At 44.4% G+C, this 23,606-nt stretch overlaps 2 protein-coding genes across 4 annotated transcripts in view; both read left to right on the plus strand.

Moving 5' to 3' along the window:
- LOC135511872 (golgin subfamily A member 4-like) overlaps positions 1-12,810 on the plus strand; it is a 54,301-nt gene extending 41,491 nt beyond the window's left edge. For all 3 annotated transcript variants that reach the window (XM_064933374.1, XM_064933375.1, XM_064933376.1), the window contains 3 exons: positions 4,248-4,345; positions 8,606-8,692; positions 11,786-12,810. In XM_064933374.1, the coding sequence (XP_064789446.1) occupies positions 4,248-4,345; positions 8,606-8,692; positions 11,786-11,800 (200 nt within the window). In that variant the 3' untranslated portion in view covers positions 11,801-12,810. The remainder of the gene's footprint in view (positions 1-4,247; positions 4,346-8,605; positions 8,693-11,785) is intronic.
- Positions 12,811-15,819: 3,009 nt separating this feature from the next.
- LOC135511874 (integrin alpha-9-like) overlaps positions 15,820-23,606 on the plus strand; it is a 201,312-nt gene continuing 193,525 nt past the window's right edge. Inside the window, 2 exon segments of the mRNA XM_064933377.1 lie at positions 15,820-16,256; positions 19,101-19,228. Coding sequence (XP_064789449.1) covers positions 16,069-16,256; positions 19,101-19,228 — 316 coding nt within the window. The 5' untranslated portion in view covers positions 15,820-16,068.

Genomic DNA, 23,606 nt, shown 5'->3' on the forward strand with positions numbered 1-23,606 from the left:
ATGCCTAATGCACATTCACGCAGATGAGCAGGGACCCTGGGCATCTTTCGTTTTATGTTTTTCAGAGTCAGTAGAAAGGCCTCTTTTTTTGTGTCCTAAGTTTTCATAACTGTGACCTTAATTGTCTACCATCTGTAAGCTGTTAGTGTCTTAATGACCGTTCCACAGGTGCATGTTCATGAATAGTTTATGGTTCATTGAACAAGCATGGGGAAACAGTGTTTAAACCCTTTACAATGAAGATCTGTGAAATTATTTGGATTTTTACGAATTTTCTTTGAAAGACAGGGTCCTGGAAGAGGGGCGTTTCTTTTTTTACTGTGTTAATATTGAAAGCAGTTACTTACACACAGGTGGGTTCCTGTGTTATTTATGCAGTTAACATCCCATCATGCTTAGGTTTATGTATAAAAATGCTGGGCAGGCCAATGCCCCCATCCACAGGGCACGAGTGGTCACTGAGTGGTTTATTGAGCACGTAAACCATATAACATGGCCATCTGTCACCAAATCTCAACCCAATTGAACACTTATGAGATTCTGGAGCGGCGGCGAGGACAGCGTTCACCACCATCAACAAAACACCAAATTATGGAATTTCTCTTGGAAGAATGGTGTCGCATCCCTCCAATAGAGTTCCAGACACTTATAGAATCTTTGCCACGGTGCATTGAAGCTGTTCTGGCTCTTAGTGGCCCTATTAAGAAACTTTATGTCGGTGTTTCCTTTATTTTGACAGTTACCTGTACATCGCAATGTAAATTGGTGTGTGTGCGTGTATCTACAGTTGAAGTCGGAAGTTTACATACACTTAGGTTGGAGTCATTTAAAACTCGTTTTTCAACCACTCCACAAATTTCTTGGTAACAAACTATAGTATTGGCAAGTCGGTTAGGACATCCACTTTGTGCATGACACAAGTAATTTTTCCAACAATTGTTTACAGACAGATTACTTAACTTATATTTCACTGTATCACAATTCCAGTGGGTCAGAAGTTTAGATACACTAAATTGACTTCCATACAACAGCTTGGAAAATTCCAGAAAATAATGTCATGACTTTAAAAGCTTCTGATAGGCTAATTGACATAATTTGAGTCAATTGGAGGTGTACCTGTGGATGTATTTCAAGACCTACCTTCAAACTCAGTGCCTCTCTTTGCTTGACATCATGGGAAAATCACAAGAAATCAGCCAAGACCTCGGGGGAAAAAAATTGTAGACCACAAGTCTGGTTCATCCTTGACCAATTTACAAACTCCTGAAGGTACCACGGTCATCTGTACAAACAATAGTATGCAAGTATAAACACCATGGGACCACGCAGCCATCATACCACTCAGGAAGGAGATGCGTTCTGTCTCCTAGAGATTAACATACTTTTGTGCGAAAAGTACAAATCAATCCCAGAACAACAGTAAAGGACCTTGTGAAGATGCTGGAGGAAACCGGTACAAAAGTCCACAGTAAAACGAGTCCTATATCGACATAACCTGAAAGGCCGCTCAGCAACGAAGAAGCCACTGCTCCAAAACCACCATAAAAGATCCAGACTACGGTTTGCAATTGCACATGGGGACAAAGATCGTACTTTTTGGAGAAATGTCCTCTGGTCTGATGAAACAAAAATAGAACTGATTGGCCATAATGACCATTATTATGTTTGGAGGAAAAGGGGGAGGCTTGCACGCAAAAGAACACCATCCCAACTGTGAAGCACTGAGGTGGCAGCATCATGTTGTGGAGGTGCTTTGCTGCAGGAGGGACGGGTGCACTTCACAAAATAGATGGCCTCATGAGGAGGAAAATTATGTGGATATATGAAAGCAACATCTCAAGACATCAGTCAGGAAGTTAATGCTTGGTCGCAAATGGGTCTTTCAAATGGACAGTGACCCCAAGCATACTTCCAAAGTTGTGGCAAAATAGCTTAAGGACGACAACAGTTTTTTTTTTTTAAATCAAATCAAATTTTATTTGTCGCATACACATGGTTAGCAGATGTTAATGCGAGTGTAGCGAAATGCTTGTGCTTCTAGTTCCGACAATGCAGTAATAACCAACAAGTAATCTAACTAACAATTCCTAATCTACTGTCTTATACACAGTGTAAGGGGATAAAGAATATGTACATAAGGATATATGAATGAGTGATGGTACAGAGCAGCATAGGCAAGATACAGTAGATGGTATCGAGTACAGTATATACATGTGAGATGAGTATGTAAACAAAGTGGCATAGTTAAAGTGGCTAGTGATACATGTATTACATAAGGATGCAGTCGATGATATAGAGTACAGTATATAGGCATGCATATGAGATGAATAATGTAGGGTAAGTAACATTATATAAGGTAGCATTGTTTAAAGTGGCTAGTGATATATTTACAACATTTCCCATCAATTCCCATTATTAAAGTGGCTGGAGTTGAGTCAGTGTCAGTGTGTAGGCAGCAGCCACTCAATGTTAGTGGTGGCTGTTTAACAGTCTGATGGCCTTGAGATAGAAGCTGTTTTTCAGTCTCTCGGTCCCAGCTTTGATGCACCTGTACTGACCTCGCCTTCTGGATGATAGCGGGGTGAACAGGCAGTGGCTCGGGTGGTAGATGTCCTTGATGATCTTTATGGCCTTCCTGTAACATCGGGTGGTGTAGGTGTCCTGGAGGGCAGGTAGTTTGCCCCCGATGATGCGTTGTGCAGACCTCACTACCTTCTGGAGAGCCTTACGGTTGAGGGCGGAGCAGTTGCCGTACCAGGCGGTGATACAGCCCGCCAGGATGCTCTCGATTGTGCCTCTGTAGAAGTTTGTGAGTGCTTTTGGTGACAAGCCGAATTTCTTCAGCCTGCTGAGGTTGAAGAGGCACTGCTGCGCCTTCTTCACGATGCTGTCTGTGTGAGTGGACCAATTCAGTTTGTCTGTGATGTGTATGCCGAGGAACTTAAAACTTGCTACTCTCTCCACTACTGTTCCATCGATGTGGATAGGGGGGTGTTTCCTCTGCTGTTTCCTGAAGTCCACAATCATCTCCTTAGTTTTGTTGACGTTGAGTGTGAGGTTATTTTCCTGACACCACACTCCGAGGGCCCTCACCTCCTCCCTGTAGGCCGTCTTGTCGTTGTTGGTAATCAAGCCTACCACTGTTGTGTCGTCCTCAAACAGTGGTAGGCTTGATTACCAACAAGTCAAGGTATTGGAGTGGCCATCACATTATAATCTCCACCCGGCACAGCCAGAAGAGGACTGGCCACCCCTCATAGCCTGGTTCCTCTCTACCAGGCACAGCCAGAAGAGGACTGGCCACCCCTCATAGCCTGGTTCCTCTCCACCCGGCACAGCCAGAAGAGGACTGGCCACCCCTCATAGCCTGGTTCCTCTCTATGTTTCTTTCTAGGTTTTGGCCTTTCTAGGGAGTTTTTCCTAGCCACCGTGCTTCTACACCTGCATTGTTTGCTGTTTGGGGTTTTAGGCTGGGTTTCTGTACAGAACTTTGAGGTATCAGCTGATGTAAGAAGGGCTATATAAATACATTTGATTTGATTTGAAAGCCCTGACCTCAATCCCATAGAAAATTGGTGGGCAGAACTGAAAAAGCGTGTGCGAGCAAGGAGGCCTACAAACCTGACCTAGTTACACCACCTCTGTTAGGAGGAATGGGCCAAAATTCAACCAACTTATTGTGGGCGGCTTGTAGAAGGCTACGTTTGACCCAATTTAAAGGCAACGCTACCAAATACTAATTGAGTGTATGTAAACTTCTGACCCACTGGGAATGTGATGAAAGAAACACAATCTGAAATAAATCATTCTCTACTATTATTCTACATTTTTACATTCTTAAAATAAAGTGGTGATCCTAACTGACCTAAGATTTTTTACTCTAATTAAATGTCAGGAATTGTGAAAAACTGAGTTTAAATGTATTTGGCTAAGGTGTATGTAAACTTCCAACTTCAACAGACACACCATGAGAGACATACACACCATTATATAGACACACACATCATTACATAGACACACATGCTATTTATTTATTTATATATAAACAGATAATATTGTGTGTGTATATATTTATAATGGTGTGTGTAAATAGAAAAGGTTATTAATGAGCTCTTGAAGTTGAGAACTGAGCATTCAATACTTCTCCATCATAGATGTGAATTAGTCACATTGTCAAGTGTCAGTGTCTATGAGCTGATGTGTTATGTTTTCCTACATTAACCTGACCTTTGTTTTGTGTGTTCCAGATCCTCGCCATTACAGTGCTGAGTCCTTCTCAGAACTCACAGAGTTTGAGTACCTGAGGAAGGTCCTGTTTGAGTACATGATGGGGCGGGAAACCAAGGTCATTTAATCAATATGCACATTTAGCATTCATTCTTAAGTCTAAGCCATTAGGGTGGGGGGGTGTCCTAAGCTGACATATGGAATTGTTTTAAGATTATTCTATGGATCATTTTGCAATTTCATTTTGAGTTTTAGAACCCCTTAGGGTTTCAAAAACATTTATAACAATGATTTGTTAAAATATAGATTAGAGAAACACATTAGCTCAGAGAAACACATTCATAAATGTGAAAAAAGATGGTCAAAAAATAACTGCTAAGAAACAAGGTTTTGAAGTGTTTGTCCTATATCTATGAGATATAACAAAGCTCAGTAAATATTTTTTTTACACATCTTAAACACTTTTTTGGATATGCACAAAACTACTTCCATTCATATTTTAAAACTGGTCCTGGTTTCTTTCAGATGAGTCCTGTGACATTTGTGGGGGTCTTAATCTCCCCTTTCCACAGTGGGACACATTTGTAGCCCAAATGGTTCGGACGCTACAAACAGACGGTCACATTGTAGTGGCGCCTCAGCACTGTGGTGCAGTGCTTTTGACTGTTGCACCATCCAGGATGGAGTCTCCCCTTTCCATAAAGTGGTCATAATAGTTAGTAGGTCAAACTGTTCGGGCGCTACAGTCGTTTGAGAATATTGATTTTGGGATGTCTCATGGTCTGACAAACACCGCTCCGTCACCTTTCACCACGGATGCAGAAGTGTTAAATCAGCAGATGGGGTGGATTGAGATGCATCCAAATGCAAAAAAACATCTCTTGCTGAAACTGACAGATTTTTTTATTATTATGCCAATTAGATTTTATTCACCGGCGTGTCAATCGACTTTAGGGGATTAAAGTAACCTTTTTCTGATAAGGGAACATTGACAGTGCACGTATGTGACCCACCGCCTTGATTCAGTCTTATGTAGCAACATTTTAATTATTTTCTTTACATTGGATAAAAGCAGAGACAGAGCTACAAAATTGTATCATACACTACAGTTGATGAACAACGGGGAAGTAATTGGCTAGCTTGTTACACACCCCACTCTGACCATTTTACTCGGCCTAGCAGAGCTGGTTAGGCTGTTTTCGTGTTATCCAGAGCATTGGTGACTAACTGTGCTGTTGACAGTAATTTGATTACGTTTTTTCCAGATGTTTATTGACACCGGCCATATTCAACAGGTGTTGAGCATTCATAAATTCATCAGTTATTCTGCGCTCTGAAATCGAGTTTAATTTATGAATGCACCCAAAATGGTTATTTGCTTAGTGGAGTCTTTTGTTGAAACATGTAGCTAGCTAGGTAAATAATTAACCATAATCCCAACTCATGATGTTACTACCGTGCATGATTCTGCAGGTAGCTAACCAACAAGCTTCAATGTTAGCAAGCTAACATTAGGCTATAACTAGCCAAGCAAATGGCTCTGAGATACAAATAAGATCATACATGTAACCTAAGCTAGCGAGCCACCCAGCTAAGATTAGCTATCTAACATTACACTTTAACTTGAAATGAAAACTACTGTCAAATTTAGAAACGTGTAATATCTGAAAATGTAGCTAGCTGTCTTACCCATATACATCATTGTTGGACGTTTCTCCCTGTCACGGATGCCATGGTTGATCTTAGTTTGAAGATGTAACCCGGAGACAGGTGTTTTCTCCACCTCCTTAGCTATCATACTCTAATTCCACTGAATTCAAAACTTGGTCCTCCAGAAAGTGGAGAGCAACAGTTATAGATATAGATATATAAAAATAAAAAGCCACGTTAGACAGGATTACCTACTCATACTGACCAGTTTAAAACGCCAGAAGCGTGCTACATGGCAGACCAAAACCAACTCCACTCTCGGCATGTCCAGCCCACACATTATCTCAGCCAATCATGGCTAGCGGGAAGGTTGTTGTCTTTTTTTGTGGCTAAACCAGCTAGGCTCATAAATTGTTAAAATTTATTCGTATTTAGATGGCATACAAGTTTGTTATTAAGGCACATGAAAGTTCACATGTTCCAAAATGCATTTTGATAATTCAAAAAAAGATTACGTTCAAATAGCTCTTGTGTGAAGTAGTGATCCGCAACACATGCCTTGTTTCCTGAAATGGGTCATATGAGCTCATAATCCCAGTTTCTTGAAATATAACAACCGGTATCACACTTCCCTTTTTTTCAGCTCAGGATACGTTGCCATGTATCTAGTTGCTTACCCTCAATGAAAAGGTGAGAGGAGAAGGAGGCGATAGAAAATGGAGGAAAGGAGGGATGAGAAGGAGGCGATAGAAAATGGAGGGAAAGGAGGGATGAGAAGGAGGCGATAGAAAATGGAGGGAAAGGAGGGATGAGAAGGAGGCGATAGAAAATGGAGGGAAAGGAGGCTGGATGAAGAGAGGCCAATAGATGTCACCGTTCCCACATAGAGCAATCACCCAGTTAAACCTATACAAAAGTAATTGTGTGTTTCTGTTTTTGTTTAGCACAGGGCCTAATGAATGATTCTGCATTGGAATTAACAGTACTAGTTGACCCGGTCCTAAAGTCAGCGGGGTATCAGACACTCACATAAAGCTAGTAGGGTTACCCTCTAGGTCCTCAGTAAGCTGTATATCATAGCCATATCATTATGGCCTCCCTGTGAATGGAAGGATGTCCTGAAGGAGGCCTGGCCCGAGACATATACTATTCACGTGATGCACGCTGCCATTTTAAAGGCTTGCTGGCCTTGTTTAGCTCCTCTAGCACACAAAGAGATCTTTCGGTGGTTGTTGCCCTGCTTTCCTCAAACAGCAGCATTGTTTATGATTAGGCCCAGTATTTATGGGATAGCTAAGGCATGCTGCTAACTCTGGCATATAGACCTGGAGTTGATTAGGATGAAGATAATGGGTTAATTGCTCTGTGAGCAGGCTTATTTGATTGGGTAGCTGATGGTGGTGTTGAGGGCAGGGGTTCCCAGAGCCTTATGGGCTGCAGTGAGGGATCTGAGGTGGTGAATGGCTGGACTTGGGTTCACTGAACTTCCATTTTGGATATGATCGTGATGAGGGTCACAGAGTTAGACTCCCAAGTTGGTTCATTATGGGGTGTTGTGGACAATCTGTGCTGGGTGAATGGCTGGTTAAGGGTTAACTGAGTGTCAATGTTAGATTGTCGTGGGTTGCAGTCGGGGATCTGACGTTTGTGAATGGCTAGACAGTGGTTCACTGAGCATCAATGTTGGATCTGGGCTGGGAGAATGGTTGGACAAACCAGGATATTTAGTACTAGGTCCACTGCCATGATCCAAACCCGGGTGCCAAGAATTGACACTGAAAAACATTGGAATCATGTGGCGGGATACCCATCAGTTACATACGCCAACTCCCCCCCATGGAGTGAAAAAGTTGTGTGATCGTAGGTGATGAGATGGACGACAGAGGCAGATAAATACAGTTTACAGGGAATTTATTATTCCGTAACACGGTAATGTGGGGAAAAGGGGCTGGACGGAACCAAATCAGAGAAAGTTAGTAAAGGAATCCCCTCTCCTACCTTACCTGCCTTCCCACTAATTGCCTATCCTTTAGCACCGCCTGGGCGCTAACCAAAATACAGGGGGTGGTCCGCCCAGGTCTGACCTAGTGTGCATAGACAGATTAAATACTACGGGTTATCTATGCCCGCAAGCCTCTTGCTTAAACACTCCCAAGGTGTGTTCCCATTCCACTATGGGAACCAATGAAACAGAATAAGTGAAAAATTAACGTCCTATTGTCATACACATACCTCTGAAGGAGCGGCTACAAAATAATAATATCAACAAAACTTTCACTGACCAACACAGGACATAAAAAGAAGCTCTCTTCTGACGAAGGAACACAGGCTTTTATCAAGCTGGAGAAGGAGTTTGTAATTGAAGAGAGAGCTGTATCCCCTGACGAGAGGGAGGGGTCATAGCTCCAATCAGTGATGGGGCCGATCAATCGGGTGCTTTAGGAATCCAGGAAGCCACTTCTTGAAATATGCGTACAAACCCACAACAACACAAACTGGTGAACGTAACACCATGCCATTGAGAGCACTGCCTCCAAAAATGCAGTTGTGAAACTGTCATCAGTTTCCCAACATATATCATTAACATCCACAGCCCCACCTTAAAGTTGAAGTTTAAGGTTTTTTCAAATGGAAAAAAAAGGTTTAAAAAAACAGCCTATTTGAATGTATCCTACTTTTCTTTGTCATATGGCTAAGTAATTTCTGTGTTTTCTCTTCCCTCCCACAGACGATGGCTAAAGTCATAACCTCCATGCTCAAGTTCCCACCAGACCAAGCTCAGCAGGTTCTGGAGAAAGAGGATACAAAAGCAATTGTAAGCATCTGTTCTTCCTTGTTGTAAAGCTACTAACGATGAGCCATATGCAACCACACACAGACACAGTCTCACACACAGTCCGTGCTTTGTCAGCAATTGCTTACAGACATTACCTTGGCTTATAGTGCATTCGGAAAGTATTCAGACCCCTTAACTTTTTCCACATTTTGTTATGTTACAGCCTTATTATAAAATGTATTTAAATTGTTTTCATTCCTCATTAATCTACACACAATACCCCATAATGACAAAGCAAAAACAGGTTTGTAGAATTTGTTTTACATTTTATTAAAATAAACTATCAAATTTGCATAAGTTTTCAGACCCTGTACTCAGTACTTTGTTGAAGCACCTTTGGCAGCGATTACAGCATTGAGTCTTCTTTGGTATGATGCTACAAGCTTAGCATACCTGTATGTGAGGATTTTCTCACATTCTTCTCTGCAGTTCCTCTCAAGCTCTGTCAGGTTGGATGGGGAGTGTTGCTGCACAGCTATTTTCAGGTCTCTCCAGAAATGTTAGATTGAGTTCAAGTCTGGGCTCTAGCTGGGCCACTCAGAGACTCGTCCCAAAACCACTCCTGCATTGTCTTGGCTGTGTGCTTAAGGTTGTTTTCCTGGTAGAAGGTGAACCTTTGACCCAGTTTAAATGTATTGACATTGAAAAGCAAGATTGAACTCTTTGAATTTAGTCCTGAGCACTCTGGAGCAGGTTTTCATGAAGGATCTCTCTGTACAATGCTCCGTTCATCTTTCCCTCGATCCTGACTAGTCTCCCAGTCCCTGCCACTGAAAATTATCCCCACAGCATGATGCTGCCATCACCATGCTTCACTGTAGGGATGGTGCCAGGTTTCCTCCAGACGTGACGCTTGGCATTCAGGCCATAGAGTTCAATCTTGCTTTCATCAGACCAGAGAATCTTGTTTCTTATGGTCTGAGAGTCTTTAGGTGCCTTTTAGCAAACTCCCAACAGGCTGTCATGTGCCTTTTACTAAGGAGTGGCTTCTGTCTGGCCACTACCAGAATGTCCTGATTGGTGGAGTGCTGCAGAGATGGTTGTCCTTCTGGAATGTTCTCCCATCTCCACAGAGGAACGTTGGAGCTCTGTCAGAGTGTCTATTGGGTTCTTGGTCACCTCCTTGACCAAGGCCCTTCTCCCCCGATTGCTCAGTTTGGCCGGACATCCAGCTCTCGGAAGATACTTGTTGGTTACTAACTTCTTCCATTTAAGAAGGATGAATGCTGCTGTGTTCTTGGGGACCTTCAATGCTGCAGAAATGTTTTGGTACCTTTCCCCTGATCTTTTCGACACAGTCCTGTCGCTGAGCTCTACGGACAATTCCTTCGGCCTCATGGCTTGATTTTTGCCCTGACATGCACTGTCAACTGTGGGACCTTTATATAGACAGGTGTGTGTCTTTCCAAATCATGTCCAATCAATTGAATTTACCACAGGTGGACTTCAATCAAGTTGTAGAAACATCTCAAGGATGATCAATGGAAACAGGATGCACCTGAGCTCAATTTCAAGTCTCATAGTAAAGGGTCTGAATACTTACATAAGGTATCTGTTTTTTTGGTTTTGCTTTTGTCATTATGGGGTATTGTTTGTAGATTGATGAGGAAAAAAATGTATTTCATCACTTTTAGAATAATGCTGTAATGTAACAAAATGTGGAAAAGGGAAGGGGTCTGAATACTTTCCGAATGCACTGTATATTGATCATCTCTTCCAGATCATCAGCATCTTAAACAACAATAACCATGTAGAGCACTTTGTTCTGACTACAGTATCAGTTACAGCAATGGGAACGTGGAGGGGGAAGACATGTCTTATCTCTTGTCTGTTACAGTATTGAGGTATATTGGTAAGCACTGTGTACAAGCATACAATATATTAGATCTGGCTTTAGTGGAGTCAAAACGGTGTTTTAGGTCAGATGGGGGTTGATATTTGTTATTCTGTTCTTTAAGCAACTTACCAGTCAAAGTAGTAAACTCAGCAAAAAATGAAACGTCCTCTCACTGTCAACTGAGTTAATTTTCAGCAACCTTAACGTGTAAGTATTTTTATGAACATAAGATACATAAACTGAAGAAGTTCCACAGACATGTGACTAACAGAAATGGAATAATGTGTCCCTGAACAAAGGGGGGTCAAAATCAAAAGTAACAGTCAGTATCTGGTGTGGCCACTAGCTGCATTAAGTACTGCAGTGCATCTCCTCCTCATGGACTGCACCAGATTTGCCAGTTATTGCTGTGAGATGTTACCCCACTCTTCCACCAAGGCACCTGCAAGTTCCTGGACATTTATGGGGGGAATGGCTCCAGCCCTCACCCTCCAATCCAACAGGTCCCAGACGTGCTCAATGTGATTGAGATCCAGGCTCTTCGCTGGCCAAGGCAGAACACTGACGTTCCTGTCTTGCAGGAAGTCACACACAGAATGAGCAGTATAGCTGGTGGCATTGTCATGCTGGAGGGTCATGTCAGGATGAGCCTGCAGGAAGGGTACCACATGAGGGAGGAGGATTTCTTCCCTGTAACGCACAGCGTTGAGATTGCCTGCAATAACAATAAGCTCAGTCCGATGGTGCTGTGATACACCGCCCCAGACCATGACTGACCCTCCACCTCCAAATCGATCCCGCTCCAGAGTACAAGCCTCTGTAACGCTCATTCCTTCGACGATAAACGCAAATCCAACCATCACCCCTGGTGAGACAAAACCACATCTGCAGTCCTCATGCCTCCTTGCAGCATCCCTACGGCACATTCGCGCAGATGAGCAGGGACCCTGGGCAGCTTTTGGTGTTTTTCAGAGTCAGTAGAAAGGCCTCTTTAGTGTCCTAAGTTTTCATAACTGTGACCTTAATTGCCTACCGTCTGTAAGCTGTTAGTGTCTTAATGACCGTTCCACAGGTGTATGTTCATTAATTGTTTATGGTTCATTGAACAAGCAGGGAAACAGTGTTCAAACCCTTTACAATGAAGATCTGTGAAGTTATTTGGATTTTTACTGAGTTTATATTACTGTATGTGCAGTTAATGTAATCCTGTGTCTTTCTTCTCCCTGTTGTTTCAGCCCTGGCTACGATGAGGGTCAGGTATCAGCATGATGCTGGTACTTTAAGGATGGAGATGGACTTAACTGCTGCTGAAGGACTGCAGACTGCTGCGCCACTGTGGACCAGATCTAGCCCTTCTACTTTTCTGTCCTTTCTTTTGCTGTGTGGGTGTGTGGGGGGGTGTGGGTGTGGGTGTGGATATGGTACGAGGGAAGTAGAAAATAGACCATGTAAGGATCATCCTAGTTGCTATTTCTTCCAATCTAATTTCACACAATGAAATTACGGATTTTAAATCATGGATTATACAATAGTTATTTTTTTCCCAGGGTTAATTATATATCTATTATACAGATGGCTTGTGCAATAAGTTTTTGTTGATCATTGGGTTGATTGTGATTTCAAGTTGATTCTTTGGTTGTGTTTTTTTTCAGTTGATCTATGGTTTTAGGTTGTTTGTATCAGTAGAGTTTTGGTTGTATTTCTACTGTGGGTCACTTCCTCCTTATGACTGTGTGATGGAATCGTAGAAATAGAATATGTAGAATATTTCTAGGGATTCTAAATATGAATCTACTTTCTATTTATATGGATGAGATTACCTTTTTACTGTACCTTCCTGTCCCTGAACTGTCTCTTCCTGTCCCTGAACTGTCTCTTCCTGTCCCTGAACTGTCTCTTCCTGTCCCTGAACTGTACCACTTTAGACACCCTGGCTTGTTAGTTTCCCACAGCTTTTCTACTTTATATTTTGTGAAGACAATAAAAGAGAAACTCAGCATAATGTAAAGTGTAAATACACAAAGTGAATCTGTACTATAGGGCACAATGCTAATACATTTTATTTACTCAGATGTTCTGTCTTCCTCTGCTCATTATTCACTTTGTTGAAATGTGAATATTGTAAATGGTGTAAACTGAATGTATATAACATTAGGATCACCTGCTCTTTCCATGACAGACTGACCAGGTGAGTCCAGGTGAAAGCTATGATCCCTTATTGCTATGATACCTTGTCACTTATTAAATCCACTTCAATCAGCGTAGATTTATTTTTTGACATTTTTTATTGTCCCTTTATTTAACCAGGTAGGCAAGTTGAGAACAAGTTCTCATTTACTATTGCGACCTGGCCAAGATAAAGCAAAGCAGTTCGACACAAACAACAACACCGAGTTACACATGGAGTAAAACAAACATATAGTCAATAATACAGTTGAAAAATAAGAATATATACAATGTGAGCAAATGAGGTGAGATAAGGGAGGTAAAGGCAAAAAAAGGCCATGGTGGCGAAGTAAATACAATATAGCAAGTAAAACACTGGAATGGTAGATTTGCAGTGGAAGAATGTGCAAAGTAGAAATAAATTGGGTTGCAAAGGGGCAAAATAAATACAGTAGGGGAAGAGGTAGTTTTTTGGGCTAAATTATAGATGGGCTATGTACAGGTGCAGTAATGTGTGAGCTGCTCTGACAGCTGGTGCTTAAAGCTAGTGAGGGAGATAAGTGTTTCCAGTTTCAGAGATTTTTGTAGTTCTTTCCAGTCATTGGCAGCAGAGAACTGGAAGGAGAGGCGGCCAAAGGAGGACTTGGTTTTGGGGGTGACCAGAGATATATAGCTGCTGGAGCGCGTGCTGCTATGGTGACCAGCGAGCTGAGATAAGGGGGGGCTTTACCTAGCAGGGTCTTGTAGATGACCTGGAGCCAGTGGGTTTGGCGACGAGTATGAAGCGAGGGCCAGCCAACGAGAGTGTACAGGTCGCAGTGGTGGGTAGTATATGGGGCTTTGGTGACAAAACGGCTGGCACTGTGATAGACTGCATCCAATTTATTGAGTAGGGTATTGGAGGCTATTTTGTAGATGACATCGCCAAAGTCAAGGATCGGTAGGATGGTCAGTTTTACAAGGGTATGTTTGGCAGCATGAGTGAAGGAGGCTTTGTTGCGAAATAGGATTAATTTTAGATTGGATATGCTTAATGTGAGTCTGGAAGGATAGTTTACAGTCTAGCCAGACACCTGTAGTCCACATATTCTAAGTCAGAACCGTCCAGAGTAGTGATGCTGGACGGGCGGGCAGGTGCAGGCAGCGATCGGTTGAAGAGCATGCATTTAGTTTTACTAGCATTTAAGAGCAGTTGGAGGCCATGGAAGGAGAGTTGTATGGCATTGAAACTTGTCTGGAGGGTTGTTGACACTGTGTCCAAATAAGGGACAGATGTATACAGAATGGTGTCGTCTGCGTAGAGGTGGATCAGAGACTCACCAGCAGCAAGAGCGACATCATTGATATATACAGAGAAGAGAGTCGGTGAAGGGGTGGAGACCGGTTGAGAAATATTTTTTACACCTTGAGACATTGATTGTGTATGTGTTCCCATTTAGAGGGTGAATGGGCAAGATAAAATACTTAACTGCCTTTGAATGGGGTATGCTAGTAGGAGCCAGGCTCACCGCTTTGTGTCAAGAACTGCAATGCTGCTGGGTTTTTAACGCTCAACATTTTCCCATGTGTATCAAGAATGATCCTCCCAAGGACATCCAGCCAACTTGACACAACTGGGAAGCATTGGAGTCAACATGGACTAGCATGTGGAACGCTTTCGACACCTTGTTGAGTCCATGCCCCGACGAACTGAGGCTTTTCTGAGGGCAAAAGTGGGTGGACTCCATATGATTAGGAAGGTGTTCTTAATGTTTTTTCCACTCAGTGAATATACCGTATGTATGCTGTTTACAGTATGTACATGTGCTATATTCAAGTATGACTTTCATTCTGTATGACCAGGTATATTTCAGTAAGAGATGCTGTATTTCGGGAGGACATTTTGTAAATTTGTCCTGAATGATCACCTATTGGGGTGTTTCAGAACGAGGTGTTTCCACCTTTTTGATCTGTATGACAAGATGAAAGCTTCTGAGGATGATGAAGTGATCACCTGGTTGTTTTCTAACTACGGAGGGAACAGAATAACACCAGCTCTAATCAAAACAGGACATTTCACTTCAGGAAGCATATAAGTATTAATAGAACTGTTTTGCAAACTGACAGAGGAAATGAAGGAAATCTGTTTCATAACACATTTTCAGGTTTGGAAATGAGTAACATCTGTATTAGAAATGGGTAAGATTTAATAAGAGCCTTTTTACTTACTCAGTAATTACTTTGGCTGCCACAATAGCAGTAATCTATGTTGACTGTTACATTTAATTTAACTCAAGGGATTAGGTCCTTGTTAAAGGGATAGATTTACCCAAAGTACAAGATACTGTAATGAAACAGCAGGGAGCAGATCTCGAACCCTCGACCTTCTAGCCCGAACTCCAGCGCGCTATCAACTGTGCAGCAAAAGCATGCTCCAGCAGCAGTCGATATCCTCGTTTATTATAAACCCAGGGTCGTTACACTACTCCCTCCTTTCAAAGTGCGCATCCTCGCGCTAGCTAGCGACTCCACGCTCTTATATGAACGCGCTCACCGGCCAAGCACCTACACTGTCGTGGTTGCAAGGTCCGATCACTTCTGACACCAATGTAATGAAACAGGCAGGGAGCAGATCTCGAAACCTTGACCTTCTTGCCCGAAGTCGAGCGCGCTATCGACTGTGCAGCAAAAGCATGCTCCAGCGGCAGAGTCGATATCCGCGCGTATAAACCCAGGGTCGTTACAATACATATTGGTTTCCTTACCCGACAGGCATTTTATGGACAAGGTATGACAGCAAACCACGGTTTCCCAAATGCTAACGTTTTAGCAGGGAATGGCCAGGGAAACTGAACCAAGCATTAGTATTTTACAAGGAAGCGTTTCCAAAACATTTTAACAAGTAATGAAGACATATATCAAACATCAGCAGCCAATGACAAAAACATCAACAGGCCATTCGTCTTTGTTCCTTGACTCGCTCCCCATACCAAACGACAGAGGGCATCGTCGTTCGTAAAAGTTGGAAGCGCGAGGCGGATTATTTGGTGAAATGTGAAGCTTGAGCCGGGAACCCATTGAGAAATTCGCCTTCTACCATGACCGCACTTATCACCACCGCAAGCGACTCGGTGCTGGAGACAGACACCAGTTCTTCAGATTCACAGTCTGCAGAGCAGCTGACGAGATCGTCACTTTTCAACGGACCGTTATTTTTTATTCTCGATCGTTTTTCCGTGTTTATAGTGCTAGACTTCAGAAAGTAGAAAGTAGTCAGAACTGTTCGTTTTTGTAACTCTTTCTTTAGCACTGAAACCTTGAAGGGCTTTGTTTTGTTTTATATACTTCTTCCATAGTGTTGTTTCTCTCAAGGATGCGCCAAAGGATGGGTCATGTTCTGAATCAGAAGAGGAGCCTTTTGGATGTTCTCTGCGTGTATTTGTCTGTTTCTGTAGTTCACTCCTACAACATTGACTTAGAACATGCTGTTGTGTTCCGTGGACCTGACTCGAGTTTCTTTGGATACTCTGTTCTGGAGCACTATCATGACAATACGCGCTGGTGAGTCTCAAGCTACCAAGAGGCCTATCAAGGCTATTAACTATCTTATAGCAATTACAGTCCCGACTGTTTATGCACTTATGTATCATCCCTTGCTTGACCATTAATGGCAATGTTTGGTTGTTGCGCAATTCTTATGGATTGTATTTGGTCTATTCACTTTTGGGCACGCTGTGTAACCTGCTTGCACATGTTGAAGAATAGCCAAATGATGTGAGCTATCGCAAGTAAATAAGTAAAATATTCGAAATCAATAGACTGTCTCATTTGACTGTGCGGAAACGCCTTTCTCTTCTTTAGAAAAACAGTTGATTTATATGACGGTGACATATTGTCTTAATTATGTCAACAGTTCGATTGATGTGCAGTGTTGTTTGGTTTCTTTTGAACCGTTCTGTAGCAGCCTAGCTGACCTGTCCCAGATTCCAACATGTAGCAGCCTCGCTGATCTGTCCCATATTCCAGCAGGTAGCAGCCTAGTTGACCTGTCCCAGATTCCAGCATGTGGCAGCCTAGTTGACCTGTCCCAGATTCCAACATGTAGCAGCCTCGCTGATCTGTCCCATATTCCAGCAGGTAGCAGCCTAGTTGACCTGTCCCAGATTCCAGCATGTGGCAGCCTAGTTGACCTGTCCCAGATTCCAACATGTAGCAGCCTCGCTGATCTGTCCCATATTCCAGCAGGTAGCAGCCTAGTTGACCTGTCCCAGATTCCAGCATGTGGCAGCCTAGCTGACCTTTCCCAGATTCCAACATGTAGCAGCCTAGCTGACCTGTCCCAGATTCCAACATGTAGCAGCCTCGCTGATCTGTCCCATATTCCAGCAGGTAGCAGCCTAGTTGACCTGTGCCAGATTCCAGCATGTAGCAGCCTAGCTGACCTGTCCCAGATTCCAACATGTAGCAGCCTCGCTGATCTGTCCCATATTCCAGCAGGTAGCAGCCTAAGGTTAAGTGATCATGTCCCATAGATGTCACAACACCCACCATTGTCTTCATTGTCATGAGTCAGTCTGCAGATGCCTTATGCACAGAGTGTACCAAACATTAGGAACACCTTCCTCATATTGAGTTGAAGTGGATATAACAGGGGACATCAATAAGGGATCATAGATTTCACCTGGATTCACCTGGTCAGTCTATGTCATGGAACGAGGTGTTCCTAATGTTTTGTACTCTGTGTCCATCCAGGGGTGGAATTGTGAATTGTGTTCTATCCCAGTTCCACCCTGAATATAGGCTACCATACTTGTATTAAACATGGGGGAATTACTCTGTGCTACAGTGGGCCTGATGAAGACGATTATGAGATGCCATTATGCCACTTCATTGAGACAGGATGTGTGTTGTTAACACTTGTCCTTGATGCCGGGTGACTCCCATCCTTCAAGGTGGTTTTCACCTGCTCTTCTCATCAACGCAAATGTTATTGGTCACATACACATATTTAGCAGATGTTATGGGGCGGCAGGGTAGCCTAGTGGTTAGAGCATTGGACTAGTAACTGGAAGGTTGCAAGTTCAAATCCCCGAGCTGACAAGGTACAAAATCTGTCGATCTGCAAATCTGTTGTTCTGCCCCTGAACAGGCAGTTAACCCACTGTTCCTTGGCCGTCATTGAAAATAAGAATTTGTTCTTAACTGACTTGCCTAGTAAAATAAAGGTAAAAAATTAAATAAAAAAAAATTGGTCACATACACATATTTAGCAGATGTTATTGGTCACATACACATATTTAGCAGATGGTATTGCAGGTGTAGCGAAATGCTTTTCCTTCTTCACTGTGTGACATCATGACTGTTTGACACTGTGGTGTTTTTTAATAATGACTGTGTCCCTTCCATTGTCTCTGTCTACGGGGTGCTGGTAGGGGCCCGTTATCTCTGTCTACGGGGTGCTGGTAGGGGCCAATTGTCTCTATGGGGTGCTGGTAGCGGCCCATTGTCTCTGTCTACGGGGTACTGGTAGGGGCCCATTGTCTCTGTCTACAGGGTGCTGGTAGGGGCCCATTGTCTCTGTCTACGGGGTGCTGGTAGGGGCCCATTGTCTCTGTCTACGGGGTGCTGGTAGGGGCCCATTGTCTCTGTCTACGGGGTGCTGTTAGGGGCCCGTTTGTCTCTGTCTACGGGGTTCTAGTAGGGGCCCGTTGTCTCTGTCTACGGGGTGCTGGTAGGGGCCCGTTGTCTCTGTCTACGGGGTGCTGGTAGGGGCCCATTTGTCTCTGTCTACGGGGTGCTGGTAGGGGCCCATTTGTCTCTGTCTACGGGGTGCTGGTAGGGGCCCGTTGTCTCTGTCTACTGGGTGCTGGTAGGGGCCCGATGTCTCTGTCTACGGGGTGCTGGTAGGGGCCCGTTGTCTCTGTCTACGGGGTGCTGGTAGGGGCCCGTTGTCTCTGTCTACGGGGTGCTGGTAGGGGCCCGTTGTCTCTGTCTACGGGGTGTTGGTAGGGGCCCGTTGTCTCTGTCTACGGGGTGTTGGTAGGGGCCCATTGTCTCTGTCTACGGGGTGCTGGTAGGGGCCCGTTGTCTCTGTCTACGGGGTGCTGGTAGGGGCCCGTTGTCTCTGTCTACGGGGTGCTGGTAGGGGCCCGTTGTCTCTGTCTACGGGGTGCTGGTAGGGGCCCGTTGTCTCTGTCTACGGGGTGTTGGTAGGGGCCCATTGTCTCTGTCTACGGGGTGCTGGTAGGGGCCCAAGGCCAACTCTTCTTCTTAATTATGTGACTGACTGCTGTGACCGGATGTGTAAAGTTTACACTATGTTTCTTTCTGTCTCCAGGGTTCTGGTAGGGGCCCCCAAGGCCAACTCTTCCTACAGCAGCTCACTATGTTTCTTTCTGTCTCCAGGGTTCTGGTAGGGGCCCCCAAGGCCAACTCTTCCTACAGCAGCTCACTTCACACCCCGGGAGCCGTGTTCAAGTGCCGTGTCCACAGCAACCCAGAGAGACGCTGCACGGAGATGAACCTGGGCCGAGGTCCGTACTGAACTATGAAACACAAAGTCACCAGGGACCAGAGCCTTACGGAGAACCACTGAACAACCACACATTATACTCACCCTAGGACCAGAGCCTTACAGAGAACCACTGAACCACCACACATTATACTCACCCTAGGACCAGAGCCTTACAGAGAACCCCTGAACCACCACACATTATACTAACCCTAGGACCCGAGCCTTACGGAGAACCACTGAACCACCACACATTATACTAATCCAGGACCAGGCGTCATGCCAGTAGGGGACTGAAAGGCATGTGCCCCCACAGATTTGTCTTGTTTTAGAATTTTTCAGATTTCCGATTTTTAATTAATTACTAAACTTAATTTTCAAACCCAAATTTGATCATAATTATTTATAAAACCATCTGTCAACTGTATTTTGTGAAAGGGGAACACTGACTGGACCAGCAATTTTATGAAGTAGTTTCAAGCTTGCCAGCTCGATAGGGAATCTATTTCCCAACCTTATAACGAGCTACCAAGGCAGTTACAGTAGCTTGTTTAACAATCTTACATGTTTTTTACATAGAATTATCATAGTGATTTTTCTATAGATTGCAGGAGAAAGCTGTTTCACGTACTTCATGCCCCATTTAACATAATAATGTTGAGGTGCCAGAAGTTCCAAAATATTTTGATAGAAATGATTGTTTGAACTAATATTCTCCAAGTGGTTATGCCAGAAAGTTTGAGCCGAAGACATTTCCTGCAGTTCCTTTTCTTGTGGTCGAGAGAGAAGGTTTATGTGGGTTTAATAGAAACCCCTACTTATTCCTCACTGTCACCAACATGACATACGTTATTAAACAAAGTGTCAGGACAAACTCGGGGCCTTGTTGCAGTGCCCTCTCTCCCCCTCTGTCTCTCTGGTCTCTCTGTGTCTCCCCCTCTGTGTCTCCCCCTCTGTCTCTCTGGTCTCTCTGTGTCTTACCCTCTGTCTCTCTGGTCTCTCTGTGTCTCCCCCTCTGTCTCTCTGGTCTCTCTGTGTCTCCCCCTCTGTCTCTCTGGTCTCTCTGTGTCTCCCCCTCTGTCTCTCTGGTCTCTCTGTGTCTCCCCCTCTGTCTCTCTGGTCTCTCTGTGTCTCTCTCTCTCTGTCTCCCCCTCTGTCTCTCTGGTCTCTTTGTGTCTCCCCCACTGTCTCTCTGTGTCTCCCCCTCTGTGTCTCCCCCTCTGACTCTCTGTGTCTCCCCCTCTGTGTCTCCCCCTCTGACTCTCTGTGTCTCCCCCTCTGACTCTCTGTGTCTCCCCCTCTGTGTCTCCCCCTCTCTAGTCTCTCTGTGTCTCCCCCTCTGTCTCGCTGGTCTCTCTGTGTCTTACCCTCTGGTCTCTCTGTCTCCCCCTCTGTTTCTCTAGTCTCTCTGTGTCTTCCCCTCTGTCTCTCTGTGTCTCCCCCTCTGTCTCGCTGGTCTCTCTGTGTCTTACCCTCTGGTCTCTCTGTGTCTCACCCTCTGTCTCTCTAGTCTCTCTGTGTCTTCCCCTCTGTCTCTCTAGTCTCTGTCTCTCTGGTCTCTGTCTCTCTAGTCTCTCTGGTCTCTGTCTCTCCCCCTCTGTCTGTCACCCTCTGTCTCTCTGGTCTATGTCTCTGCCCCTCTCTCTCTGGTCTCTCCCCCTCTGTCTCTCTGGTCTCTCTTTCTCTCTCTCGTCTTCCTGTCTGTCTCTCTCCCCCTCTGTATCTCACCCCCTCTGTATCTCTGGTCTCTCTCGTCTCCCTGTCTCGCTCCCTCTGTCTCTCTCATCTCCATTTCACCCCCCCCCCCCCTGACTCTCCACCTCTCTCTGTATCTCCCCGTCTGTCTCCCCCTCCCCTCTGTCTCTCCCACTTTGTCTCTGTCTCTCCCACTCTGTCGCTCCCCCTCTGTCTTCCCCCTCTGTCTCTCTGCCTCTCTTCCCCTCTGTCTCTCTGGTCTCTCCCCCTCTGTCTCTCTGTCTCTCTGGTCTCTCTGCCTCTCTCCCCCTCTGTCTCTGGTCTCTGCCTCGTTGTCTCTGCGCATCTGCCCCATTGTCTGTCTGTCTGTCTCTGCCCATCTGCCCCTCTGTCTCTCTGGTCTCTCTGTCTCTCTGGTCTCTTCGTCACCTGTCTCTCTGTCTCTCTCCCCATCTGTCTCTCTGTCTCTCTCCCCATCTGTCTCTCTGGTCTCTGCCTCATTGTCTCTCTGGTCTCTCTGGTCTCTCTGTCTCTCTGGTCTCTCTGGTCTCTCTGGTCTCTCTGTCTCTCTGGTCTCTCTGTCTCTCTGGTCTCTCTGTCTCTCTGTCTCTCTAGTCTCTCTATCTCTGGTCTCTCTGTCACTCTCATCTCTCTAGTCTCTGTCTCTCTAGTCTCTCTGTATCTCTGGTCTCTCTGTCTCATCTCTCTAGTCTCTCTAGTCTCTGTCTCTCTAGTATCTCTGGTCTCTCTGTCTCTCTCATCTCCCTGTCTCTCTAGTCTCTCTGGTCTCTCTAGTCTCTCTGTCTCTCTGGTCTCTCTAGTCTCTCTGGTCTCTCTGGTCTCGCTGTCTCTCTAGTTTCTCTGTCTCTCTCATCTCCCTGTCTCTCTTGTATCTCTGGTCTCTCTGTCTCTCTAGTTTCTCTGTATCTCTGGTCTCTCTGTCTCTCTCATCTCCCTGTCTCTGCCCCTCTGTCTCTCTGTCTCTGTCTCTCTGTATCGCTGGTCTCTGTTTCACTGTCTCTGTCTCACCGTCTCTCTCTCATACACATGCACACACACACCAAGAGGGAGAGAGGGCTACTATGAATCACGCCAGACAGAGGGAGTTCAGCCCCAGGTTGTCTCAGAGAAAATATTAGCAATGAACTCTGGAAGTAGCCTCAGTTATAACTATACTTATTTACACTAATTGCTCTAGTAAATGTGTGCGCGTCTCTAATGGCACCCTCTTTCCTATATAGCCTAGTGCACTACTTTTCAACAGAGCCTTATGGTGCCTGGTCAAAAGTAGTGCACTATAGGGCGAAGGGTGCCATTAGAGACACAGCCTGCCATCTGAGACGGGAGGCAGAGGAACTGAACTGTTTAAGGGTTGTTGGTACCCAGGATGAGAGAGAGAGCTTTTTTCTTGGATTCAGACTCTGTAAAGCAGCGCCTTGATTGCACAATTCCTCATGTGATGCCTTTGAATTCACCCAACAGATCCTAATCCACTTTATTTGCCAGTTTAGTGCATTCTTGTTAAAGTGAATAAGTGTGTTCCTTTTCTTACTGCTGTTTACAGGCTTATGTCTTCATGGCAACTCATGTTTTTATGTCTGAGGCTGCATCACAAATGGCCCCCTATGTCCTTATGGGCCCTGGTCAAATGTCGTTCACTTTGCCATTTGGGATGGAGACAGTCTTACTCCTTTCTCAGACATTCCTTGGGTCTTTTTGATCTTCATTAAGATTTAAGAATTGCTTAAAGTTGACATCCAATGCAATTAGAGGCCTAGAAACCAGTCAAAATATAGCTCCGCACCTTCAAAAGGATGTTTCATTTTCTAAGCCACTTTTATCTGTTAGTAAAAGTGAAATAATTGGGGAGCTCCTTTGGCCTAGAGGCCTGATACACACTCTGTAATGATTAAACAGGATAGGATGACCTAACTGCAACTCTGTCTCGAATGGTACCCTATTCCCTACATAGATCTCTGGTTAAAAGTAATGCTCTATGGGTGCTATTTCAAATCTTACAGTGAAATGCTTACTTGCACGCCCTTAACCAACAATGCAGTTTAAAAAAACAAATACGAATAAGAAATAAAAGTAACAAGTAATATAATATATACATGAAGGTAGAGTTATTAAAGTGACTATGATAACAACAGAGAGTAGCAGTGGTGGAAAAGAGGGGGAGGAGGGCCAATGCAAATAGTCTGGGTAGACATTTGATTAGGTGTTCAGATGTCTTATGGCTTGGGAGTAGAAGCTGTTTAGAAGCCTCTTTGATCTAGACTTGGCGCTCCGGTACCGCTTGCCATCCGGTAGCAGAGAGAACAGTCTATGACTAGGGTGGCTGGAGTCTGACAATTTTTAGGGCCTTCCTCTGACACCGCCTGGTATAGAGGTCTTGGATGGCAGAGGTCTTGGATGGCAGAAAGCTTGGCCCCAGTGATGTACTGGGCCGTTCACACTACCCTCTGTAGTGCCTTGCGGTTGGGGGCCGAGCAGTTGCCATACCAGGCAGTGATGCAACAAGTCAGGATGCTCTCGATGGTGCACCTGTAGAACCTTTTGAGGATCTGAGGACCCATGCTAAATCTTTTCAGTCTCCTGAGGGGGAATATATATGGCCTCAGTATTGTTTTTTTATTGTGTTACTTTTTTGTTCTATTTTTTTTTACTTTAGTTTGTTTAGTTAATATTTTCTTAACTTTATT

Source organism: Oncorhynchus masou, chromosome 24 (genome assembly GCF_036934945.1).
Source record: "Oncorhynchus masou masou isolate Uvic2021 chromosome 24, UVic_Omas_1.1, whole genome shotgun sequence".
Lineage (NCBI taxonomy): Eukaryota > Metazoa > Chordata > Actinopteri > Salmoniformes > Salmonidae > Oncorhynchus > Oncorhynchus masou.